The sequence below is a fragment of the Chiroxiphia lanceolata genome, chromosome 6 (genome assembly GCF_009829145.1).
Source record: "Chiroxiphia lanceolata isolate bChiLan1 chromosome 6, bChiLan1.pri, whole genome shotgun sequence".
NCBI classification, from domain to species: Eukaryota; Metazoa; Chordata; class Aves; order Passeriformes; family Pipridae; genus Chiroxiphia; species Chiroxiphia lanceolata.
In genome coordinates this window covers 55,431,749-55,451,667 of record NC_045642.1, presented here as the reverse complement: position 1 = coordinate 55,451,667, position 19,919 = coordinate 55,431,749, and the positions used below count along the sequence as shown (strand labels likewise).

The 19,919-nt window shown below is 36.4% G+C and overlaps 1 protein-coding gene across 2 annotated transcripts in view; it reads right to left on the bottom strand.

The window, feature by feature from the left end:
- Nucleotides 1-19,919, bottom strand: part of TDRD9 (tudor domain containing 9) — a 72,217-nt gene that overhangs the window by 5,633 nt on the left and 46,665 nt on the right. The window contains exons 16-33 of one of the 2 annotated variants that reach the window (XM_032691565.1): nucleotides 19,467-19,626; nucleotides 19,320-19,383; nucleotides 18,787-18,850; nucleotides 16,425-16,469; nucleotides 14,924-14,977; nucleotides 13,270-13,386; nucleotides 12,355-12,462; nucleotides 10,496-10,596; nucleotides 9,711-9,884; nucleotides 8,327-8,438; nucleotides 6,774-6,986; nucleotides 5,540-5,629; nucleotides 3,366-3,626; nucleotides 2,762-2,911; nucleotides 1,621-1,691; nucleotides 1,118-1,227; nucleotides 863-959; nucleotides 69-207 (exon numbers count right to left, since the gene is read on the bottom strand). In XM_032691565.1, the coding sequence (XP_032547456.1) occupies nucleotides 69-207; nucleotides 863-959; nucleotides 1,118-1,227; nucleotides 1,621-1,691; nucleotides 2,762-2,911; nucleotides 3,366-3,626; nucleotides 5,540-5,629; nucleotides 6,774-6,986; nucleotides 8,327-8,438; nucleotides 9,711-9,884; nucleotides 10,496-10,596; nucleotides 12,355-12,462; nucleotides 13,270-13,386; nucleotides 14,924-14,977; nucleotides 16,425-16,469; nucleotides 18,787-18,850; nucleotides 19,320-19,383; nucleotides 19,467-19,626 (2,130 nt within the window). The remainder of the gene's footprint in view (nucleotides 1-68; nucleotides 208-862; nucleotides 960-1,117; nucleotides 1,228-1,620; nucleotides 1,692-2,761; nucleotides 2,912-3,365; nucleotides 3,627-5,539; nucleotides 5,630-6,773; nucleotides 6,987-8,326; nucleotides 8,439-9,710; nucleotides 9,885-10,495; nucleotides 10,597-12,354; nucleotides 12,463-13,269; nucleotides 13,387-14,923; nucleotides 14,978-16,424; nucleotides 16,470-18,786; nucleotides 18,851-19,319; nucleotides 19,384-19,466; nucleotides 19,627-19,919) is intronic. The other variant, XM_032691567.1, reaches the window with a different exon arrangement.

Genomic DNA, 19,919 nt, shown 5'->3' with positions numbered 1-19,919 from the left:
TAACAAGTTCTGATGCACTGACTTCTACTGAATTCCTACTGTGGCGAAAATTCTTATGTAAGTTTTACCTCTGTTATGTCTTCCACTCCAAATTGCACATCAAATGGCAGGGCCATATCGTTTTCTGGAAGCAGTGGAGCCCCAGAAGTCCGACTCCAACCCAAACCACACAGAACACCAGTAAAATACTTTCCAGTTTTATCAACCCTGCATGAAAAAGAAAGAAAACAGTCTCACCTAGAGATGAAGAAACTAAACTCAAATGAAGACAGACTTAAATGAACTTGTCTAAGCCATGCCAAACCAGACGTGTTTTAAAGATGCTAAAACAACTGAGATGTATTCACACTCAGTCATACTGTTTTTTTAAAATCGAGTGACGAAACAAAACTGAAGTTCTGGTTATCAAAACATATACTCATAAAACTTATTAAAAAAATCATACATAAGCAAAATTAAGGAATGCTAGCTTCACTGTGTTGAAATTACAATCTACAAATACCAGATTTTAAAGAAAACACAACAGCAATGCAACTGCCAGAACTCAGCTTTTACGAAAAGCTACTGAAGTTCCTCTCCTCTGTAGGTTTAAAATAGCCAGTTCTACATTCCATTTTCCTATAGACATCCAGCACGACTGTCAGGAACTGTACTGCCTTATCACGAGGATAGAATCTGCAGCACCAATTCATACATACATGAACAAGTTATTTTAGCTACATACTATACTAAAACTCATAAAAAATACCAGGAAGAGAATAGATAAAAATGCTGAAAGCAGAGGGAGAAAAAAAAAAGTCTGTCAAAAATTTCTGAGGGTACTAAAAATAAAGAACCACCACTTTTTAAAATGCATGAATACCTGAGTTCTATTGCTGGAGCAAACAGCATACTGAGGAGTGCAAGCAGGCCAGGAATAGGAGGCATCAAAGATGTTTCCCCTAAAAACAGAATAGATCCTAGCACCAAAAGAAAAAAAAAAATTAAAAGGAGCATCTAACGAAAATGAAACCTAAAAAAGATGTAACACTGAACTGCAGTGACATATTTTGTAACAGAACTACTCATAAAACCAGAAGTCTAGAGAAACCAACCACACATTTTTATAAGGCATTACCAGCTGCATTTACTGATATATCAGCAGCAACCAGCAACTGTTGAAAGGCATCTTCTGCAGTATCACGGACAACAACGGAGTTTATGCTGTCCTTACATATGAAAATATTTCTGGGGAAGAAATAATAAATATTTTCAACATTAAAAAACCCACACTAAAACCCACACAAGCATATAAATGAAAGAACGATTTCAAATTCACAATGCAAACTCAAAGTAGTTGTTACTGGTTATTTAGGTTACTTGAATGCCATTTAGCAAATGTATAAGATAGTTAATAAATCTCTCTGTAAGACAATGATGCACCTTTGATAAAACTATTCTTAAGATTTTAAAATAACCATAGTGTGCATATTAATGCACTTCAGGCCTGACTACTTCAGTCTTTTCAATGAATAAAAATTCAGTAAAAATCTGTAAGAATAATTAGGATGAGTTTTGCCTATTTATTGAAAATAACATCTAAGAACATGATTATACTTCACACTAAAAGTCTTCTCATACCTGAACCGGGATACTCTAGTCAGACTGCAGCATTTCAGCTCATAAGGACTGAACGGGCCCAAAACTGTTACCTTCAAAAAAAGGGAGAGAAAAATAACATTCTAGTTAGCCAGCATCTGGATCTCTCCAAATCAAAATTCTTTTTAAATGAAAGCCAAGACGCATTTCAGCATGTACTGAGCAACAATGAGTTGATAAACTGATAAACAGCATTTCCACTGTAGTCATCTAAAGCAAACTTTGCTTGTTGAGGCATCTAAATAAAAATAGTCTAATTTCACAGGTGCTGGAAATTCATTACTTTCCTCTGGTTTAGACACAAGTTCAGACTCCATAGATCACTTAAAATCAGGTTGGTTTTGTTTACATGAGCAGGCCTTTAATCTTGAAAATACCTCACTTTATCAAAGTGAGTCATTAAACAGGACTACTCCTGTGGGTAAATGGAGCATGATTAGGTTCTTGAAAGACTGAAATTTTGTCAGGTCTGAAACAGAGAAAGAATCAGAATGTAGATGAGGCCTAACTTGTAATCAGAATGCAGAACAGGAGAAACATTCTCATGTTTTACATTCCAACTCAGCAGTGATTTGACATCTGAAAACATGTAAGTAAGAACGAATTCTGAGTTTCGAACTCGCAGAGGAAAAGTATCCACAGTTTCATTACTATCAGTTGCTGGAGCATTCACTGCATCACCTATCCCAGCTGCCTACCTATCACTAGCTGAGGAAGAATGAAACACTATGTATAGTAAAAACCATGTTTAAATTTTCTGAAAAACTGACAGGATTGTAAACTTGCTTTTTGCTATAGCTTATGTAAAGAAGACTACCTATGGAAACACTGTGTTCAGTTTTTTACTTTTATGTCTATTCTGCACTGGTTCAAAGTGCTGCCTTAGAATGTGTTAGAAGAGCTGGTTAACTTAATTCTAAGACTACACTTCAAAACTCTGTTAAAAGCTGCAGCAGACTAGTCTGAAATGGTGGTCACACTATGGCTTTCTACCAACAGAAAGTAGGATGCCCTATGAGAGGCACCAATTGGTTGCTTCAGGTACTGTCAGTCCTCATCTCCATTCTAACAGTGTGAAAAGCAGAGTCATGTAATGACAGAACAAAACCACCACCCAAGTTACCTTATGGGTTGGTGCATCAGACTTATTGTCAGAAAAACAGTTTAACAATCTTCCAATGAGATGCTTTTCTTCCTGTCTTGAAGATACAGGCACTTGCTTTTCTTTCTTTACTTCATCCAAAAGTAACTCCTTGAGTAAATTGTGGTTTTGCTACACAATAATGGAAGAGTGTTAAAACTTTAAAACAATTATGTCTTTAAAAAATTTACAAAACAGGTCCTACATGAAGAAATATTCTCATACAAATACAAAAACCGATTTTCCAATGACCTTTCAGATTATACAAAACATAAAAATGGAAGACAGAACTATAAAACAGCTACAGCTTCTCATAATTTCAAGTAACAGTGGAGCAGTTGAATTGATGAAATATCTTCCTGGGAAACATCTCTTCCAAAAAGGGTGTCAAAACAGCAATACTGCTGGCCAACAGCTCAATATCCATTATGCACACACATAAAAATACACTGTCGTACTCAAGTATTAACCTGGCCTGCTCTCAAGCCACTAGTCAGTGCTTCAGCTCAGCTTCTCAGGACTTCAGGCAGCCTGAACCAAAACAAATCAGAGTAAGGAAAGCAGAAGCAGCTCAGTCAATACATACTCGCGATTCGTACGATTCTTCTGCTAGTTCAGCATAATGTTCCTCAATAAGCACGTCTCGAATGTTCACCAGGTCTTTGCACCTGGAGTAGCGGAAAACATCCACGTGCAGAACCCCGTGCACGACTGAATACACGTTCACCAGCAGACTGCAGCCACCGACCAGCGAGGCAAATCTCTGGCTGGCGCTGTAACTCCACCGTTCCCCACACACCATCGATCTGGCAGACGGACGCATCTTGCATATCTTGAACTCTAAAGCCTAGAGCAGAAACATTGAACACAGCACTTGCCTGAGTAGGGAATCAGCATGAAAGCGTCTCATTTCCTCCCCAAACTGTTTGAATTAATAACTGTAAATTATTTCATAATTATTGCGGCAGCTTATGTTAATTCCTAGGACTGCTGTAAAGCTACTGGCATTATTCCTATTCCATCACTGACAACACAGCTGCACATGACATCTCATATCACTTCAATATAAGGAATAAGAGCAAACAGTGCATAAAGGATAATTTGGTATTAATTCACTATTCACACTGAAATCTTAGGAGCACAGAGATGTCTTCTCTGGAAAAAAAACTTTACAGTCCACAGTTGTTTTCAACTAAGGTAAGAGAAAATTTGGCATGACCACTGCAGGTCTTCTGTCCCTGGCAGGCAACAGTAATTAAGTTCTCATTTAACCCCTTTCCACAATCACTATCTGTAATTATGTCTTTGAATGAATTTACAACAGAAACCCTATTTTTTTTCTAGCCAGTCATTAAAACTAGTCATTAAAAGATTAGGCCTGAAGCAGAAATACATTTCTGTTTAATACATGTGTAGAAAATACAAAAAAAAGGATGCTTCTTGTGAAAATTATTTCTACTTATTTTTTTACATCAATTATAAAAGAAAACTGAAAAAAATTATCCCTGTCAAGATCTAATCCTAAAAAGAGATCAATAAAATAAAATCATATTTCTGCTGGTCCATTTCTCATTTTCATCAACACATGTATTGTATTAACTGTATTCTCTGAAGCATCTATTTCTATTAGCTTAAAAATATCTCAACGAGCACTGAAAAGCTGAATTTCAGTTGAAGTCTATTTATTTGTAAATACAGCCCAAGAGAATTATTCTTCTGAAAAATTAGCTACAAAATCCCTCAGACTTGTGTTACAGATCACTTGATCTGTAATATATTTAATCATGAAGAGACTTCTGCCTGAAAAGGTCCAAGTTAAGCCAGCAGTCCAAAGAATAGTAAAGCAGCACAAAGTAAACCATGGACCTCTAGCTTTGCAAAATTTAAAAGAGGTATCCCCCTATGTATCTGTCGTGAAACTGGTAATGTAGCAGAGCAGGAGATCTGATGGAGCAAAAACACTCTGCACAGGAACTGTACACAAGGTACTTGCCACAACAGACTTGTGCCGTGCAGACAAGCAGAGATACTGTGCTGCCATTTCCCTGCAGTAGGAGCAGCTGGGTTTAAGCAGGGATCTATAGATTAAGCCAGCCATTGACAGTTTCTCCTCTCTGGGCTGTATAAAGCACTGACATTTGCTCAGGTGTTCTTTAAACTAAAGCAAAGCTGATCTACTGCTCAGCCTGTTACTCCTGAGCACTGTGTGAGGATCCAGAATAACATTCCCCTACCAGGGAGAAGTTCTACTTCTCACAGAACTGACTCACAGCAAACAAACAACAGCAAATGGCAGCTCTCTCCTTCCACTGTTCCTGTTACAGGTGGAAGACAGATCCCACTTTGCTGTCCCCATAGAAACAGGACTAGTTTCAAACATTCAATTTAAAAAAATGAATACAAAATGCTTTATACATCCAGTCAGGCAGAAAGTTCAGGGTTTTATTTTTTTTTCCTTTTTTTTTTTTTTTTCCTTTTTTCCCCCTCTAGGAAGGGCCCCTGAAAACATAAGGCTGGATTGACATTTCTCTACAAAATACAAGGTAGTTCAGTTATACACAAGAATTCCTGCTCCATGAATACACATCTGTGGAAAACACCTAACTATTAGCAAAGGTGATTTGCAGGTACTTGAATCAGCAAAATATGTATTATTTAATTATTATTCTGAAAAGCATTCTCTGTTTTGAAGCACACTCCTGTTTGCCAGGCCAGACACTAAAATATCTAGTAAGCAGCAGCAAAAAGCATCACCCCTACCTGGAAAGGAATCCCTTGAAGACAGCTTGGAATCTCTTTTAATTTATTTAAAGGCACTTCTGATCTATTGCCATAATCCACAAAAAAAACCTGGAAGAAGAATGAAGAGTATCTGCAAAGGTTCCACAACATTAAAAGTGCTATTTTAGTGACAAGAAAAGCCACAACTTGAGTTTAATAATTACAGTACAACACAATTTTATCAAGTCACATGGAAACAAATTCAAAGTCTGGAAAACATGCAAATGAAGTCATGTCAAAAAGAATAGGTCAAAACTTATCATGCCTGTTATCTGACCCCTTGGCTAAAACATCCACTTCTGATACAAATAATCCACTAAATCCAGAAAAGGCAAATTTCTCTTAAAGGCTCTAAATTTTCTCCCCACAATTAAAGCTATGTAACCTTACTTCTTAACAGTGAGTGATACCTACCCAATTTACTACCTAACTACTACTTTTAGATAAGCTTATGTGAACATGTATCCAGTGACTGTTTAAAAATTCAAAACAGAAAGTGATGAGCACTATTATTCACTAGCTTTCCATGACTAACCAGATAGCAATATTGAGTATTAACTCAAGTGGTGACACCCAGATAGGTTAAGAAATAAAAGAAACTCAAAGGAGGAACAGGCTGTGCAGAACTGTGACACTGAGGTCAAAATAAAGTTGAGGAGTGAGATGGAGACCAGGAGAGTCAATACAGTATGTGAGATGAGAAAGAGTGCAGCTTGCTTCAATTAACAAAAGGGAGTTCAGGACGAAAATGAGACAAGTAACTAGAGGGGAGAAGGAAGAAAAGAAGAGATGCCAACAAGGGCAAGAAACACTGGCAGAACAAGCTTAGATGAATTTGCCATGAATGACTAAAAATTGCCAATACAGTGGAGGTAAGAAACTTACTTTCAGATGGTTCTCACTATATTTATGAAAAGGAAGTGATAGGGCTGCTGCTAGCAATGCACGACTGTATCTAAGAATTCCTTGCCATGTTTTCAGATTTACTGGAGGTTTTAGTCTTTATTTTGTTTTGCTTTGCTTCAGCACACAAGACCCTTTACTGTATCCAACTAGAGCGTCTCAATTTAATACTAAAAAATCCCATGTTCTGGAAAAAAACATAATTAATCTACTCGAGCCAGTGATTTGTAAAAAAAAATAAAAAAAGGCAAAGCGCCAGGATTGTTAACCCAATTACATCCTATCAACTTAATATGACATATCATATTACCTCAGCAAAATCTCCATGAACATACAGAACAGAAGCTCTGTAGTATCCTCTGTTTTCCAGATAAGCGAATGGTGCCAGACAAAGCAAATCTGGACGTGGAGGCACTGACAAATCCATCAGGTTCTGATAGCTGATTTCAGCAGTTAGAGCCTCGAGTACAGTCCTATTTTTTTCATCTATCCTGTAACCCCAGAAGTGTCCAACTTCTACTATCTGAAAGTAAAAAAGTTAGACAAGATCAGATTTCATATTATTTTATACTTCTACATCCAATACAACACTCATCTGAGCAAAATACATGAAAACACTCCTATTCCTGACACACACAGTTCACATACTGCAATAATGCAGTGAAGCATTTGTCTCATAATTAGATGTTATCTGAAAATGTTTATTTTCTGTGCTACTGCAATAAACTTTTCATCTGAACAGATTCATATAAGTATTACTAAAAACCAGAAAATTAATCAAAGACTGCCTCCATTTCTCTAAACCAAATTAACATCCAAGAAAATCAAGGCCAACAGTTGATTAGACAGATGCATAAAGATTTGGTGCACTTTTCTTATTAGTGACAGAATACCAGTTAGCTACATCTATCAGCAAATCAGCATTGTTACTGTTATGATTAGCCATACTTCAGGAAACTGGTAAGAACATACACCTATTTAAATAAAACTGATTAAGTCGTCTTTTCAAATGGCGTACTGAATGCATAGAACCATTTCAGATCTTATATCAAATGCTTGTGATAAAAACCAATCTTTATTTACAGTCATTAAAGCTGACACATTGAAACAGAAGTAGCACAAGCTAAGTGACTGCAATGGGTCTGATCAAATTCATTAACATTTTTTAACCAAGAGACTTAGCCAAATAAAAGGAGGAAAATATTCTTTTCTGCACTTGCAAAACATGCCACTACCATCAAGAGCTGTTTTAATACTTCATCCTACCACTTCCCCTACCTCAGTGGTTTTAATGTTTTTATTATTATTTCTATTTCAGCAGTATATATATTGCTGTTACTCAACTCTAGAAGATGATAGTTAACACAAGATTTAAAAAATTCTCATCTTCAGATTTCAGAAGTATATATATACACATATAATCTTCTCCAATACACTTTTATGCATATTTTTCCAAATAAGCATATACTACCATTAATTCATCTCATTTGTCACATGTACAGTTTCTGAAGAAAACTGGCAGGTAAATGGCCTAAATACCTACTAATTCTCATTTCTATAGTTTACACAATTATTTTACCTCTTTTCCGTTAATCCGCTTCACATTTATTCCTACTTCCAGCTAACTTTTACTGCCAGCAAATCCCACAAATTCTGTCAAGTGCAAACATGTGAGTACTGTTTAACAAAGAACTACTAAAAATTAGACCAAGAATATTCTCCACGCTTCTGACAGATACTTCCTGCTAAAAACATTATCAGTACCCAGTTTTTTGATTTAAGCTTATCAGATATTAATCTCTACTAAGCTATCTAGGTACTAATTATTAGATATGACCTACTTCAGATGTAGAACATTCCTACCTCTGTTATCTTGATGCACAGAAAACGACTTGGGATCATCTCTGACACTTCTAAAGCACCAAATGAGATTTCCACAGGCTCCACTGTCTGCTTCTGACAGTCTACATTTACTCTAAAAAATTTATGGAATAAAGATGCTAAATGCTTCACTCACAAGAGAAAACTCAAGGAATCATTTTTTTTCACTTTCATTTGCTTCTCAAAGTGTCCCTGGGGCACATTTATGTACTTAATGACTTTTATTTAGGAACACATGAATTCAATTAGAACGTAAAATGACCACACAGAACGAAATTACTACTGAGTTAACTGTCTGAATTGCATTATAACCAAACACAGAAAGATACATACCAGGACACAACTGAGCCATCAACTGATTAAAAATACAAAGAATTAAGGTTAAATAGTGAGACTTTTTGCTATGGCGTGCCTTCTAAGCTTATTTTTTTAAAACAGAGTACACAACAACACAAAGATAAATTCAGCAAATTTTTATATATGAATTTATATATATAAAAAATATTCCTTTGACTTTGCAAACGTTAAGAACTCTAAAATTAAGTCTTTTAGCCTAGGAGACTTGACTTTCTCAACAATTAATTTTCACAAAGATTTTAAGTGCTCTTTTGGGTACAGTGAAACTGCTGCAATGCTTTATTAAAAACTAAGTACAATCAACTGGATGTGAAATATTCACCCATACTTTAACCTCCCCAGTTCATTCTTGCCTTCCTCTTCTAGATTTCTTGTTTTAAAATACTAAAGTGGCTGCTGCCCAATCAGGAGCTAGGCAGATTAGCATTTTATCAGGTTACTATATGCTGTGATTCTGAGCTTCAGGTCATACAAGTAACCAGGAAACCCACATGCCAGATTTTCCTAGCAAAAGCAGGTGTGGACCATAGAGACTCACTAGATTGCATTCCTCAGCAGTATTTTCTATTATGTTGTTACACCTTATGTTGGTAGGTTCCCCCACAGTTTCTGTTCTCATACCCCATCTCCCTCCCTTTCTTTTTTGTCCCCAAATGCCACTCCTCAATTATTTTGGTTATAGCAATTCCCATGTTGCCTCTGGCATGAGCAGTGGGTACACCCACACTTCCATATGCCAAAGGCAAATGGCGTAGAATCTTGGGGAAAAAAAGGAAGACTGTATATGTGGAATTCTCTTCAACAGTAAAACACCTTTAACTGTACCAAAATATTTAAGACAATCACATTATTTCTAGTCCTGCAAAACCATTGTGCTTAGACAAAGTTTACATCTGTTTTTTGAACCTAGCATGTCTTCCTTGGTGATGCTTCCAAGGAAATTTCCACTGAATCCAGCAAACCTCATTTCACTGCAAAGAAACACATTTTCCATACACAATACAATTACCTCAAAAATTCCAAACTTGAAGCTGCCACACCTTGCAACTGTTTTCTGATATCATCTGGATGATGAACATCCAGCTCAAAAGGAATCTTCAGTTGTAACATCTTGATTGCCAGGTACACTTCAGGTAGAACCTTAAAGGCCTCCTTTGGATTGCGGGAGAACTCCACCAGAGCCCTGTTCACACACACCCCACAAAAAAGCCCAAACCAAACAAAAAACAGACAAAAAACCCCAACAGCAAACAAACTTTAATTATCCTGATGACTATAAGAAAACTTTCTAACATTCTTAGAAGCACATGCCAAATTTAATGAGCGTATTTAATACAAATAGAAAGGATGTGAAAATATATGTGAATAAGAAAATAACTGAAGATTGGAAAAGGAATAAGAAGGGCTACTGAACTGAACTCAACTTTGGGCAGTTATCAGCCAAAGTCAGCCTGATGATTAGCTAAAAAAAGCCATCAGACTGTACAAATGAGCTAAACTGAGTATAAAAGTTAGAAATACAGACATTAGTTGCAGTTAAAGTCCACCCTAAGAGAACAGAAGAGACAAAACAGAAGGCTCTACTTCAGATAGCTTACCTAATGTTATTCCAGCCAAGTTACATTAAACTTCAAAACCACCTTTTTAACTCTAGCCAATACACTAAAAATAAGTTTCTGATCCCAAAGAGAGAAGAAAAACTAATTTTGTCGGTATATCATTGACAAGGAAACTGATTACTGGATTCGTAACTGAGAACATGAGAAAGAAGACTTAAAAGCACTTCACACTTACTTTGATCCGTTATAGGCAATAGATTTTACTTGCCCACACTGTCTAAGCTGTGACTGCAACTGTTTATGGTACAGATATCCATAAGGAGGAATATTCTTTAGCTGTTAAGAAGAAAATGTTAAATTTGGATACATTCAATTGTTTTAATGCATTTTGAAGTTCACCTAAATAGTCAGCTTTCTCCTTGACACGTAATAATGATATACAATCTAACCCCCCAAAAAATTCCAAAAACGCTATAGTACATTCAAAAATGTCAAAAGACAATGAAAAGCATAGTTTTGCTGCTAGTGATGCCCTACTGCTTCAAAACAGTAGATAAATGTTTTGTCTAACTATAAATGAAGCAGATTAATTTGTAATTATATATCTTGATATTTTTTCCAAAAAGCTCTCTTGTATCCCTGGCTTTGCTTGTAACAGAAAAACTAGCTTTCTCTAACTTGTTCTTACTTAATAATCTCTCATAGGAGATCCTGACTTAATACATAATCATGAAATCCTAATTAGACTTTGAACTATTTTTCAGGGGCTATGCAACTGTCTATTCTTTTCTTTGGCTGTTACAGCCTTAGACAGGAAAGACCAGATTATTTTTAGAAAATCTTCCTATGCCTTGGAGTGACATTACTAAGATCAGCTGCTAGTCAAAAACATGGTCTAGGTTAGACTGCAGAAACTGCCTCAAGGCAAGACGATTTAGAGAGACCAGAGAGTGGGAAGAGTAATTGTCTTTTTTAATTTCAGCACACACCACTAGGAGCAGCATACAGCTACAAGAGTCTCTCAGATTATGAGCTTGAGGAACTTGCAGCATTCGTGCCCAAGATGATCATTTACCTTGATAAAGACACAGCAGCTACTTCTTCCTTCTTCAAGGTAACAAGCAGTTAATGTACGAGTAGATCAAGAGTTAAATATATTAAAAGTAAGTAGCTCCTTAAATCTACCAGTTTAATCTTAATCAATGTGGCAAGACTCGTCTTTATTCTACAAGATAGACTCCAATCTGATATTTTGCTTCAATATCCTTAAATAATATGGTAAAAACTTCAAAAGCATACATAAATATGTTTCTGTACGCATGTTGCCATGCCAGCATCTCCTTCAGTATAGAACCAGTCCCTCTTCTTAGGTAAGCAGTGAAGTGCAAAAAAAAAAAAAAAAAAATTACTTTTCAATAAGATTTTCTGAGTTTCTCTTCTACCTTTTTATCTATTTTCTCTTGTGCCAATAAAAGTCTATTCTTTGAGGCTCCCTGGTTTGTAGGTTTGCTTTCTTTAAGCATAGGTCGTGGTTATTTTACTAGTTCAGATACACCAAACACTTTCCTAGTTTAGAGTGTGCACCATTTTGCAAAATAAACAGATATTTTAAGCCTGCACTTATGTAATCAGATGAAAAGTAATATTTGAAGATAAAAAGAAAGCTCAGTGAAATACCTGAGTAACCTTAAAGCAACAAGCATGTATGCCATGCACTATCAAGCAGATTACAAAAAAAGTAACATTGAAGTTGCAACAACACATTACATAAGTACTCACTGAAAAGTACCCTTGAGAGTGCTGTTGTTATTTTTCCAAATATTTTATTAGTTTGATGGAAGTTGCTAGTCTTGCACAGGCAAACAATCAAATGCATAGAGGCAGTTCTCAGCAATTCTTCTAAAATTGTCCACCCACATAATGTTTATTGCATTAAAAGGGAGATGGGAGGGAAGAGAGTTTACCAAGCAAGGATTAGAGTAGATAATTATTTCTGTCCTTGCCCAACACAGAACAGAACTTGAATATACCACCCAAACACTATGTATTCCTATTACTTGATTCTTAATTAAGTCATTCACCTTCTTAACATACCATTACAGTGGTTTTTGGATCTTTGCCAGCAAGCTCTTTCACAGCACTTTTTTCATTACATTCTCCAAAAGTAAAGTAGTTCGGATAGAAAGCACCAGCTATTACAACCTGTATCGAGAAAATATTTTGTAAAATGCAGCACACTGTATTCAGTTTCCTGAAAAGAAATACACTGGCAACATTAAGAGACACTAACAGATCTTCATATGGATATTTTTTTACTGTCTCTTTCCAGGAACTACTGGAACTGCAGACTAAACACTAGTTCACGCAAATCCTTAAAAACATACTCTCATGAAAAGAGTTCAATTTCTGGAACAAGTCCACAACATTTCAATATTTCTGTATGCAGACTTGCTCTATGAAAACCGTAATTGTTAGTCCTAATTTCAGGAATAGCCTCAACTTAAATAAACACACATAAGATAGCCACAGGTAAATTGTTCCATTTTCAGGTTACATCTTAAACGGTATTCAAGAATTCAGCTTCGAGAAGTTCACTGCTTACACAGTTAAAACAACTGCCACTGAGAAGATAAATATGTCTGTGAAAATAAAATCACTGCTAATCAGTTCAAGTAAGACAAGAAAATTAATTGGAAATTTGACAAAGTTAAAATAGCTGAAAGACAACTAATTCCCAGTAACCCCTCCCCACTAACTAACCAAGACAGAAGACATTCAAATAGAGCACTTCAAACAAGTGATAATGTCATTTTCAAATAACTAACATTAGTTGTCCTTCTACATTGTCAATACACTGTCAAAAAGAATTACTTTTTTTCTCTATCCAAAATCTCAACATCCACAGAGAATTCTGAAACATGAGTGTAACAGCAGTTCACCAATACTTGTATATAGAAATCCAGCTATAAATTTTGTAAATAATGTCTCTTTATGACAACAAAGCATTACCTGCAAAATGAAGCGTTGTTTGTTCACGTACTCCTGGTCCACAGCAGATGGTCGAGCATTAACATACATGTTAAATGCTCTGACTCGCCTTTTCAAGTTGTGAAATAACTCTGCCACCTGAAATTTGATCTCTAAGTTACATTTTAAATAGATCAAAAACATCCACAAGTTAAAATAAAATTTGTCAGTAAAAGTAAAATAATTGGGCAAACTCCCTTCGCTTTTTAGGTGACTAGTATACTTTTCACTGAAATTCTGCTTAGCACCTCTGTGCTGGAAGATAATTTCAGTACTGTGACTCAAGCAGTTTTCTTGACATCTCCTTATGAAGAAGAATTTTGTAGTCGCAAAGCATATTATGCATATATGATATAGAACAAAATTAGGAAAGAATAGGATGACATTCTCCATTTAAATAATTTTAGGTTTGCATCTTAAAAGGTAAAAAATCAGGCTAACAACCTGGACTTCTGTACCTAACTGCAGCAGTGACCATGCACCACCCTCAGTTCAGCAGACAACCATGATTATTGTGAGATCAAACTTATGCTCTACAGCAGAACATATTAAGCTTTCCATCTTTGGCATTTCCAAGAAGCTTCCACAAGGTCCTCCAACCACACAGTGAATACCATCACCCTCTCAAATGATTCTGGAGTAAATGTAGAAAAGTACAGTTCACTCAACTTCTTTGTATCTACACTGTCTCTTCCTTTCTGGTCCTGGCAGTTTTAGGATACTACTAGAAAAACTACTTTAACAGGAAAGCAACCCATGTGACTGACTCAGTTCTGCAAATTCACTTCCACACAAGGAATTATAAAATTAGTATCTTAAAGTGGGGCAAATAAAAACCCCCAAATCTTACTAAGTGTTAGTGTAGGTGTCCATTCTAAACTCCTTATATGTCATGTACAACCTCTTCTTGCATTATCTGAAATTGAACCAAGAGAGGTCACCGTGTCAGCCTGATCACTCCACTGACCAGTTCTACAGAATTTGCCTTTCTCTCATCTTTTTGTTGTTGTCACATATACAAGCAAAAAAAACTATTGGCATTTTTTATCCAGATGGTTGCTTGTTATCAGAAGTTTTTTATATTTCCTGTGCTTTTTGAAGACAGGCCCCACATTGCTCATGCCAAAGGTATGAACAGGTGGAATAATGGGCAGGCCATTCTGCCAATCACAGGTACCCAGGAGTTTTACTTATTTCCCCCTCAACATATCACATTCAGCTTGAAGCCCATTGTAAAGCAGAATTTTCATTAATTGCTGCAGTAATGTTAGCAACAAAGCCCCACAAATTTTCAAGTCCAGGTCTCACTATATAACTGCATTTGCTTAGTTATCCTAACCAGAAGACAGAAGTTACGTAACAACAGACAGCAGTCACACCACAGCCAGTGACCTGAGTAACCTACAAAACTAGCAAATGCTGGAGGTCTCTTAAAAATATGTTAATAATTTAACACCACTCTGTTCATCCTAAACAAAAGGAAAACTGCTTTCATCTAAATTCATACATCATTTCAAGAAAATATACATATATATTGATAGATACATAACACAGTAGGCTTGTCCAAGACCTTAACATTTCCAGAAAACAAGGGAAGTCCTTCTGCTTATAAAACTGTTTACCTATTTAATCTTACCTCTTTTATCCTTTTGACATGAACACAATTTGATCGACCCCACTCATACTCTTCCTGAAAAAGAAAGTCAGAAACTTGTTTCTTCTACTGCTAGTAAACTTTCTCTCAAACTCTGAGTGGAGACAAATAGTAATTATAAATAGAAATGTAAGCATTTAATGTAATTTCACAGCCTTCTGTGCATTCATATGAAGTATTATGACATGTATGAAAACATCAGACAATTATATATTTGACTAAAACTATACTTTGGTTACCATCAATGCAGCTGTGGGTTATGTAAATTTTTCATATAAACCCACAAGTCCAACTCCTCCGTGTTGCTACTACAAAATCTAGTTTAAGATGGACAGCAAGAGAATTGTAGGCATGCTAAAGTTTGAAAAGAACTCCAAGATCATCGAGTCCAACCATTAACCCACCACTGCCATGTTCAGCAATAAATTACGTCCCCAGGTGCCACACTCACACAGACAGTGACTCCAGAAATTTTTCCTAATATCCAACCTAAACCTCTCCTGGCACAACTTGAGGCCATTTCCTCTCCTCTTACCACTCAGAAGAAAGGGCCAATCCCCACCTCACTACAGTCTCCTTTCAGGAAGTTGGAGAGAGTGACAAGGTCCTCCCTGAGCATCCATTTCTCCAGACTAAATACCCCAAGCTCCCCCAGTTGCTCCTCATAAGACTTGTGCTCCAGACCCTTCCCCAGCCCAGTTGCCTTTTTCTGGACATACTCCAACACTTCAATATCTTACAGTACTTTCTACAAAGCATTTGAGGTGCAGCCTCACCAGTGCCAAGCACAGGGGACAAATCACTTCTCTGGCCCTGCTGGTCACAATATTACTGGTAAAAGCCAGGATGCCACTGGCCTTCATGGTCATCTGGGCACACTTCCAGAAAACCAGAACTTCTTTATCTGAATGTATAACTTTATCAGAGAGATTCTGGCCATCCTGGCTACTCGTTATAACTCAGTATATGTTAAACACTGGTACCCACAAAAGATACTGTGCTCTAAAAGAAATAGATGAATAAAAGAGGTTTTATCTTATACACACAAAAGAAAGACTAGAGGCAGTTATTGAGTGCATACTAATGGTTTTTTGTGACTGATGCATATAAACATCTTCCATCTTTCAGGGTTTTTTGAGAGGGTAGAAAATCTGTGTGTTTAAAAAAAAATAAAAAGAGACACTTATGTGTATTAAAAGTGTTTCTTTCAACTACAGCTCAATTTCCCTTTTTAGTTTGGATTTCAAACCCTCTAGCCATTGTTGATTCATCTGTGAAAGGGACTACATAAGGGATTGTCTTCAAATAACTCTGCACTGGATTCAAAGACTCATTTTCCCTCAAAGCCTATGCTTCTATTTACTTATGGAAAATCGTAATTATTATAAATAAGGTTTGCTAGCAAAAATTCTGTACTAAGAATGAAAAATACTCCAGCACTGAAGTCACCAATCTTGAACAGAAAAGAAGAAATACAACTAACCTTGGGATTTCTCAGCTTCCCCTTTTGTTTGCAGGCCTGCCATGCCTAAGAAAGAAGTGGTGAAGTATTCAGACACAAAATGTAGTGCTTTAGTAATAATTATTACAAATTCTAATATAACACTTAAAATTATTAAGGTTTTTTTCATAGCAATACTGAAGATAACTTTTAACACCATTTTAAAAACGAAAAATTCAGTTGGGCTATCACAAACCACAACTATTTCAGCACAAAAGAGTATAAGAAAATCTGAATCACAGCAATTTAGGTTGGAGGAGACTTCTTCAGATCAATTGTTACAACACTTCACACAGCAGGCCCAACTTAGATCAGGTTTTTGAAGATGTTGCCTAAAAAACCCTGAGTAACCTTGACAGACCCCACAGATGAACCTGCTCTGAGCAGGAGACTGGACTACACACCTCCTGAGGTCCTTCCAGCCTAATTATTTAATGATTTTTAGTCTAACATGATGCTTGTCTGGTTGATTCCTAAGCAGATATAAATACTTCTCATTCTTATGAACAGTCTTACTCTACTTTTTTTGAGGATGGGTAAGAACTCTGAGTCTTCTGCTGCTCATATGAGAGTACACAAAGTGGTGTGGCTGCAAAATGTAATTCTAGAATGCATTACTGCTGGGCTCAAAGTGTGGCAGGGTCATAAATGTTGTATTATGACACACTAAAGAATAACAATTTCTGTAGGAAGATAACTGTTCTGCCTTCAAATCAGACTGAAAAGGAGTTTAACCACTACTGGATGAACTGGAATTACATATGTTGCCTCAAACTTGCCATCAGCTCCTGCAGCTAAACTGGAGACACAGCATTTAAGCAACGAAATTTCTGAACATAGCTTATAATTTCTGGATCTTGATGCATTCCAAAGGAGACTGAACAAGTTATGTTCCAAGGTTTTAAAGGAGTAAGTCCCAATTTGTGTTGGGAGAGGTACAACAGCCACCTTGTAACACAGCCATACATAAACAGGCCCTCCACCTAGTTTTCTGAGAGGAAAGGGATAGAGTATTAAAGCACACAAAAAGGTTCATAAATTAATAGAACAATCTGGATGCTTTAATTTGATGCCGTAATAAAGCAGACTACTTTCAGAACCTTTGTTTTCCTCCTCACTTTGGGACAAAAGTAAGTGAACTGACTGATTCTGATTACTGTTCTGATGCAAATGCCTCCCAGAAAACAAGGTTGGAAGAGAAGTTAACATACCCCACATATTAATAAAAATAAGTTCATTATTAGGTAGGAAATCTATGACATGCTGGCAGAATCCGCTTCTTCTAGTTTGAGACCTCATAATGCAATTTTCCAGCTTACTGTGGACATTGACTATTGGTACAGTTGAATAGCTAGACTGAATTTCCCCATCTTGATAGAGGCTACCCTGGAACAAATCTATTCTGAACCAGGGAATTTGAAAACAAACCTTCCAGAACTTACTTGTATTTTTCTGATAGCCATTCAAAACAAAGCTTTCACATCACTGACACACAGAGATACTGCACTGGAAGCTCTGTTTGAATGTTTGTATTTATTCTCCAGGACAACATACTGATTTATAGAAATATCATCTTGAGATTAACAGGGCATAATTACCAAGTGACATGAAGGAAATATAATATGGAATAGGATAAGGGGAATTCAGAAAAGATTATTTTTGAGGCTCAGGATCAGTGGATACATGTGGCATGCATGCCCACGTGTACTTCATAAAATTCTGACAGCAGAGTAGAGAAAAACAAGTCAGTTTTCACTGAAGGACAACATATTTAAAGAACTGAATAAATTAAATTTGCAGCTGAAGATTTTGGAGTCTCTAGATTACAAAACATGCCAGAGAATGCATAATGTAAAATACTGAATAATAAGTTCCTCTAGCCTGAGTCTTCACTACACTGTACCAGCCCTGTTTGCACCTGGAGGAATCAATCCCTGTCCATGGTACTGGCCTACCAAGCAGCCAAGCATACCAAAAAATGACATTTGTACAACATTAAAAAAAAATAAAAAATCACAAAGTCAAAGCTAAGAAGTCTAGGGAAAGGTCACCAAACTTATTCTGTACTAGAATTTACTAGTCCCAATATCCTTAGTTAGAAGAGATCAACAAATATCACCGCATCTCTGGCATTTTATTTTTGGCTGTTACAACAGAGACAATCAGAACTAACAGTGTTACACAGTAGGACACAGCCTGCAAAAAATATCAATAAGTAGCTAGAGTAATGTGAAGCTTTTAACAACTCCAAAGCACAAATGCTGCCCTGATCCTACAAAGATGAGAATCTCTGTCTCGGTCTATCAGATTTCACCATAATCTAAGCCAGAAGAAAAAGACTTACCTTAAATGCATTCACAATTGCAATACAGTCACTCTTACTATTCCCAGCAAAACCCATTTTTTTCCTGGCAACACAAACAAAAGTATTATCAACAATATTTTTTTCAAATATTGCATGTATTATGCAGCTCAGAGTGCTACATTAGTAACACCTTCCAGGTCTTTATAAACAAGACTGATACACTTATTGTAATTATTTGTTCTTATTCACATCTCTGTTGAAGGAGATGCTTTGTATGGGCAGAGTAGTAATAAAAAATCATCCTTGTTACTTTAAAAAACATTTTAATAGACACTGCCACATGTTCACATCAGAAAGGCAAAGCTGAACAACAGAGCCTTGTGCTCAGGAAAGGATGAGTTAGCTCAGTGATTTATGTTCATACATAAACAGATTCCAGCTATCTGGAAAACTTTTTGTACTGCTTGGCAATTGAACATGAGACTCATGACATGGAACATAATACTGAGTCATCGACTTTGCCCTCTGCTCCCAAATGTAGTTAAGAATTCGTAAAACGTCTGGGTTACAACCTGAATCCATCAACATGTTCTTTGAAAGGTACTGCAAAAAAATTCCGCAAAGACAGTGCTGCAGCTGCAACAAAAACAAATCAAAATGAAAACCTGCAAATCATCTGGTTTTAGAGAAATGTTCTCACATGTTGCTCTTTCAGTTACCTATAATAAGGCATTCCTCTAAGCACCCGAAGACGTGCCCAAGCACTATCAATTTTCCAAGATACAGGTCCACTGGCAAGTGTATCAATACTCTTCCTAGAAAAGTCAGCTCACCATCATGCAGATTTTCTTCTGTTTGCACACAGGTGAGTGCTCCCAGCTAAAGAAATCATAATTTGTTCATTTGTAAAAGCTGACTTAGTAAATCCAAAACAATTTTTAAAGCCTAGTACTTTGGAAACCAAAGCTACTATCTATACTGGATATAAAAGCAAGCTACACATGATAAAAATATTATTTCTTATGCACTTTGGAAAATAAAAAAATGTAATGTAATAAAGATTCTAACCCTTATGAATTTTATAATTGAAAAGCAAGGTCACCAACTTCCTTGTAGAGGTAAGAAGGGTATCTTCAAGCTGACCCCTACACATCATAAGGTATAAGAGTGTG